Source organism: Miscanthus floridulus, chromosome 10, assembly GCF_019320115.1.
Source record: "Miscanthus floridulus cultivar M001 chromosome 10, ASM1932011v1, whole genome shotgun sequence".
Lineage (NCBI taxonomy): Eukaryota > Viridiplantae > Streptophyta > Magnoliopsida > Poales > Poaceae > Miscanthus > Miscanthus floridulus.
In genome coordinates this window covers 121,070,080-121,077,037 of record NC_089589.1, presented here as the reverse complement: position 1 = coordinate 121,077,037, position 6,958 = coordinate 121,070,080, and the positions used below count along the sequence as shown (strand labels likewise).

The 6,958-nt window shown below is 51.8% G+C and overlaps 1 protein-coding gene across 1 annotated transcript; it reads right to left on the bottom strand.

Moving 5' to 3' along the window:
• Positions 1–5,957: 5,957 nt before the first annotated feature.
• On the bottom strand, positions 5,958–6,398 carry LOC136489457 (uncharacterized). Its single transcript, XM_066486085.1, has one exon. The coding sequence runs from the start codon at positions 6,396–6,398 to the stop codon at positions 5,958–5,960; it is 441 nt and encodes a 146-aa protein (XP_066342182.1).
• Between the last annotated feature and the right edge of the window lie 560 nt (positions 6,399–6,958).

Here is a 6,958-nt window from a genome sequence, read left to right as displayed (position 1 = left end):
AGGCGGCGGCGGCTGCGTTTAGGATTTGGGAAAGGACCTAGGGTTTGTCATGGTGAGCGGGGCCAGGCTAAAATTTGAGCGTGAGCTGGACGGAGGCGCGGCGCCACATGGGGTCCATTTTTTAGGGATAGACAAATCAACGCTATATATCTACATTTAGCGATAGATGGATTAACGTTAAATATGAATAATAGACATTGAATCGCTAAAAGGAGAATTAGCGACGGATAGTCTCTGAGTTATCTTTAACGACTGATCATCCATGGATAAATATAATTTTTAGCGTTAGATGTCTGACGGTGATGCGGTGTTGTGGTGTAGTGTATACGACGGAAAACTTTTGATATCAACTTATGTTCTCTTGTCTTGATTAAACCATTTTTCTACATGAAAGCAGTAGTTGTGTTGTGCTTGAATTTGCCTGTGGTGTGTGCCTACATGCAATGAGTTTTATAGCTAGTAAACTCCTAGCAAAGAGGATTACATTTGTTTGCTGCACCCTGAATTTTCAATAATTCATTATACTGTTCTGTTGCAGATTTGGCCTAACAGCTTGCCAAAGTCCTCTCCCTATATATACCACTCCACCATGCTGCAGATTCCCGAATCACCATTAGCCACTGACAATATTGTTTTCCACGTACAGCTACTATATATGTCTGAAAGCTGTATTAGAATTGGTGATGGCTTTGGTCCCTGTCCGGCTGTATTTATCGCTGCTGCTGAAGCTGGCTAGCCAGTGCTAGGTCTAGAATCATTCACCGGTCACCACCACGGCAACGTACGTAACGATGCATGCATGAAGAGGCATGGAGCTGACCTGGCCTGGCCTAGACTACGACGACGTACGGCGCGGATCAGGATCGATCGGAGCCACACGTTTACAGGGCAGGGCAGAATGGCAGATCTATCGATGTTGATCGACGACGCGGCGCGCATGATCTGCTCAGCGCCGCTTCCTTTTAATTATGCCTCCCTTCCATGAAACCGATCTTCCGGTCCGGATACTCCGATCTTCTGGTCCGGATACTCCGGTCGTTGGCGGCTCACGGGGATCATGCATGTGGAGGCACACCTGCTAAATGGCATATGCAATATCCGGTCGTGTGAAGGTGAGGTACTGCAAGGCGCCAGCAAGATTACAAAAGTCGGTAGGATCAGCAATTGGAACACCATCAGCAGACAACTTCGGGTTAAGGTCGACCGGAGTGCAACATGGCTTGCAGTCAGCCATGCCAGCACGATCCAGAATGTCCAACATGTACTGGTGCTGTGACAAGAACAAGGCAGCAGAAGGCGCGCGGCCAACGAATAACGCGGTGGCCATGCGCGACTACATTAGCTAATAGTGACGGCGACATGATACGGCTTCATGCCTGCGTGCGTACGTATCGCAGCATTCATAATGCTTCCTCCGTCCATAAAAGAATGTAATTATGAGATCCATACCAATTAATGTAACTTAAGTTTGACCAAGTTTATAGTAAATAATATTAGCATTTATTTCTTCAAACAAAATTTATTATAAAAATATATTCTATAACTAATCTAACGATACTTATTTAGAATAGGTGACATCAGGGAAAGATCTACTAAGAAACCGAATCATATTCAGTGGCCCAGTTCTGATGTTGAGATCTGAGGGGACAAGGCTTCTCGCCCCCAACGCAGAAGCCATGCAAAGACGACACCTGAAGCTGATTGCCACTGGTGGAATTGCCAAGCTCATAACACTACACCTCGAAGAAGATCTTAAAGTCTTGGTACATATTTACATCCGTCCATGTTAGGCATGGAGAAGGGAATGTACAAGCTAACTGGGAAGTGGACTGCGACTCAATTGAGTTAATTTCCTCTCTTATATGTGCAGGGGAATAAAGAAAAAAGGAAAGCAAGCCATTGATCAGCTTAAATTGTTGTATGGATCGAGCCATGCACATGAGAAGTGTTAGCAGATCTGTAAATATGACTTTGCACAAACTTTTTTTTTCTAGTTTTCGATTTCTTGTGACATTTAAAATTATTTAATACCAATATTGCTTTTGATACGTTTCTAGTACTTATATGATATAATATTTGAATATTATTTCTTTTATACATTTATTAAACGAACTGTGGTTATACATTCTGTAAGCAATGAAGATTGCGTGGAATATTGGATTAGATTGATTGAGAGATCTATGTACATATATATAGGGGATGGGAAATCTCGTGGCTTATAGAAATAGGACCAAATGAGATGTCATCTCTCTAACCATCTATAGGGCCAGCCGGCTATACCAAGCGCAGGCCCATACCATATACATACGCAAGTCATACATGTACATTCTAACACGCCCCCGCAGTCACAGCGTCGAGGAGTCGGACGTTGAGACTGGACCGAAACTCCATGAAGACTGAAGCTGGCAATCCTTTGGTGAAGATGTTGGCGAACTGAGACGTCGTCGGGACGTGAAGGACGCAGACAGCTCTAAGGGCCACTCGTTCTCGAACAAAGTGAAGATCAATCTCAATGTGCTTTGTACATAGCACTGGAACGGGAGACAGTGTTATGGCGCTTGGAGGACCAAGAGATCAAGTTGTCGTCAAGGAACACAGCATAACCGGAAGTGGACTTACGGGTGTCGGGGCAGCCAGCCCAATCGGCATCTGAGTAGACCACAAGCTCGGACTGACTAGAGGCGCGCAGATGAACACCCAAGTCCAAAGTGCCACGAACATAGCGCAGAATGCGCTTTAATGCTGCAAGGTGAGGCTCACGGGGATCATGCATGTGGAGGCACACCTGCTGAATGGCATATGCAATATCCGGTCGTGTGAAGGTGAGGTACTGCAAGGCGCCAGCAAGATTACAAAAGTCGGTAGGATCAGCAATAGGAACACCATCAGCAGACAACTTCGGGTTAAGGTCGACCGGAGTGCAACATGGCTTGCAGTTAGCCATGCTAGCATGATCCAGAATGTCCAACATGTACTGGTGCTGTGACAAGAACAACCCTGAGGATGTGCGCTGAACATGCATACCCAGAAAATGATGGAGCTCACCCAAGTCCTTCATAGAAAATTCCTGCTGCAGTGCTGCTATGATGCGATGAAGCAGATCCGTGGAGGAGGCAGTGAACACAATATCGTCCACATAACGCAAGAGATATGCAGTGTCTTTGCCACGATGGAACACGAACAGCGAGGTATCTGTCTTGGCCTCCACAAAGCCCAGGCGAAGAAGGAAGCTGGCGAACTGACTGTAACATGCACGGGGCGCCTGTTTGAGCCCGTAAAGGGACCGATTCAGATGACACACGAAGTCTGGACGAGAAGAATCCTCAAATCTCGAAGGCTGGGCACAGTACACTATCTCTGAGAGGTTCCCGTGAAGAAAAGCGTTCTTCACATCGAGCTGATGCACTGGCCAGTGGCGAGAGACAGCAAGAGAGAGCACTGTCCGGACTGTTGCAGGCTTCACAACGGGGCTGAAAGTCTCATCATAGTCAATGCCTGGACGCTAAGTGAAACCCCGAAGAACCCAACAGGCTTTGTAGCGCTCAAGTAAACCATCTGCCTTGAACTTGTGCTTGAACACTCACTTGTCAGTCACCACATTGGATCGAGATGGCCGCTGAACGAGGTCCCAAGTGTGGTTGGCAAGAAGTGTCGAAAACTCCTCCTGCATGGCTGCCGCCAATTGGGGTCAGCGAGAGCGGTGAGGTAAGTCCGTGGGATGGGTGACAGCAGTGCTGCCTAGAGGAGCACTGGTATCACTGGTTGTCGAAAACCAGCCTTCCCTCGTGTCCGCATGGCGTGCTGGTTCACCACTGGAGCGATGGGAACCGCCCGAGCAGGAAGCGGCGAGGCTGGAGCAGCGGCTGGAGGAGGCGATGAGGCTGTAGCACTGCCAGCAGCCCCGGGGGCACCGCCAGCAGCTGGTGGTGAAGCCGGTGGATGCGGACGGTGGCTGTACGTCAGACGGACAGGTGATACGGGCGCCAGTATAGCCAAGTCAGTCGGAGGAGGCTGCTGGCGCCGGTGGTACACAAGTCTGCCCCAGCGCTGAAAGCCGGGCAGTGGAGCAACGGGCGCCTGGCCGGCTGCTGGAGGTGACTGGCCAGCTGCTGGAGGTAACTGGCCGGCTGCCGGGATGGCCGTCGGAGACTGGCTGGCTACCAGTGGAGCCTGGCTGCTGCTGGGACAGCCTGGCCGGCTACCAGAGCGGTCCGACCAGCTGCTATAGTCGGCTGGCCGGCGACAGGGAGGTGCAGGCCGGCTGGCAGAACACCAGAGTCTAGGGGGGCGGCAACGATTGAAGGGGCGCCACCCCCTGGAGCAGCCACACGTGGCTGTGCGGTAACGCCTGTAATGCCTGTAGAGACAAAAATGATGGCACTGGAGGAGCCATCACAGGGTCAGTAGATAAAAAATCAAAGTCCTGGGACGCGGGACGTCCAGGGGCCTCGGAGAATGGGAATGAAGTCTCATCAAAGATGACATGTTGAGAAATAATGACTCGGTTGGAGGACCGGTCGAGACAGCAGTAGCCTTTATGATGAGGAGAGTAACCGAGAAAGACACACAAGGAGGAGCGGGGAGCGAGTTTGTGTGGGGTAGTAGCGGACAGGTTAGGATAACAACGATAGCCAAAGATATGAAGATGCTCATAAGTGGGCCAGAAGCCAAGAAGAGCCAAATGAGGAGTGTTGAAGTTGAGTGTCTTGGTAGGGAGAATGTTGAGGAGCATGGTGGCAGTGGAAAGTGCCTCAACCCAATATGCAGGTGGAACACTCGCCTGAAACAGTAAAGATCGAACAACGTTATTAATTGTTCGGATGACGCGTTCGGCTTTACCGTTTTGAGTCGATGTGTATGGGTAGGACATGCGCAACTGGACACCATGAGAGAGGAAGAAAGCGCGGGCGCTGAGGTTGTCAAACTCTCGGCCATTATCGCTCTGTATGCCCTGAATAGGGACACCAAACTGTGTAGCGACATAGGCAAAAAAGTGAGACAAAGTGGAAAAGGTGTCAGACTTGAGTCAGAGTGGGGAATGTCCATAGGTAATGCGAAAAATCATCAAGTATAACCAGATAATATTTGTGACCAGCAATACTAGTAAGAGCAGACATCCACAGATCACAGTGAATTAACTGGAAAGCATGACTAGTGCGAGATGAAGACGCATGAAAAGGTAGGCGTATATGGCGACCCAACTGACAAGCATGACATAAAATGTGTTCATCACTTTTATTACAAGAGATAGCAGATGACTGCGCTAGCCTAGACAAAACTTCATGACCCGGATGACCAAGACGTTGGTGCCAAAATGAGGAGCTGGGAGTGGCGAGGAGAGCAGACGTAGAGGCTGGAAACCGCAGCGGATAGAGGATACCGGAGCTGTCACACCTGACGATCTCTCTCCGAGAGCAAAGATCCTTCACAGAACAGCCAAGAGGGTCAAACTCCACAGAACAATTATTATCGGAGGTAAACTGGCTCACCGAAATAAGATTCTTAATAAGGCTAGGTGAAACAAGCACATTATTAAGATGAAGATGATGTGGAAGAGTGGCAGTGCCGGTGGAAGTAACGGGAAGAAGGTTCCCATTACCGACAATAATATTTGAATGCGAAGAATGTGAAGGTAAAGGAAGGGTGAGGTTACCAACGTTGGATGTCATGTGATTAGTGGCGCCCGAGTCAAAGTACCCGTTGGCCTGGGGAGGCTGCTGGAGCGATACAGTTTGGAAGTTGGTGGCAAGGCTTGAAGCATCCCAGCCGGGTGGAGGAACAGCGGGGCTGTACAATCCCGGCGGGGAAGTGACCACTGCTGAACAGCTTGGTGCGCAGGCCACCCCTGCTGTGCGCCTGTCAGCAGCGCTTGAGGAAGCTGCTGCTGCTGCTGCTGGGCGCCGACGAGGAGAGCGTGTGGGTGAGGCAGCATCGTAGGGCGCAGGCTGGGCCGCATGTTAGTGGACCCAGTCCACGGCTGGTGCATTCGGCCACAGCTGGCCGCTGAGGGGTCCTCCTGGTGCGGCATTCGCCACCGTGCCGGCAGCAGGAGAGCCATGGCTGCCGCACTTGCCAAGTTTGCCCCTGCTGCCCCCGAGGTTGGCGGGGGGCTGTGACGAGGATGGTGGCTGCTGCTGGGAAGAGGCGGCGGGTGTCGCTGGTGATGAAGGTGCAGTGCCGGTGTGGAGGGCTATAGCCGAAGGAGCCGGAGCGGAGTCAGCCATGGTGTGTTCCTCAAGAAGCAGGTCGTTGATGGCCTGCAGAAATGAGGGGAAGGGGCGCCCGCGACGAAGATGGAGACCGATGGCTTCGGAACGGCCGTTGAGGCCGCGCAGAAGGTTGAAGACGAGGGTCCGATCAATGACCGGCTCACCAAGATCGCGAAGGGCATCCACCATGCCCTTGAGCTTGCGACAGTACGCAGTGATGTCGAGGTCGCCTTGGCGGAAATTGCGAAAGGCGGCGTCGAGCTAGAGAGCCCGCGTCTCACGATTGCCGCGGAATTGTGACTCAATGGCGAGCCAATGAGTGCAAGCGGTGGTGCCAGGTTTGATGACCGCTTTAGCGAGCGCGTCGGAGATGGTGCCGGTGATCTAGGACTTCATGATACAGTCCATGTGGACCCAATCGGGAGAACCGAGGGCAGCCATGTCGGAGAGGATGTGGCGCTCCAGGGAGTACCGGCCGACGAGGAGGAGGACGGATTCGCGCCAACGGCCGTAGAAGGTCGAGGCGACGTCGAGCACAAGTGGGGCGAGTAGCCGGATGTTCTGCACGGCCACAGCCTGGGCGTGCAGGTTGATGAGGGCCGCGGCCTCGTGTTGAAGGAGAGTGACGCGAAGATGGGGATCGCCACCATTGGCGGAGGCGAAGTCCTCGACGTCGTCGGGGTCGCTGGCGGCACCGTCATCTTCCAGAGGCGCAGCAGCCGCGGAGCGCTCTTTAGCCGCGCGGTCAA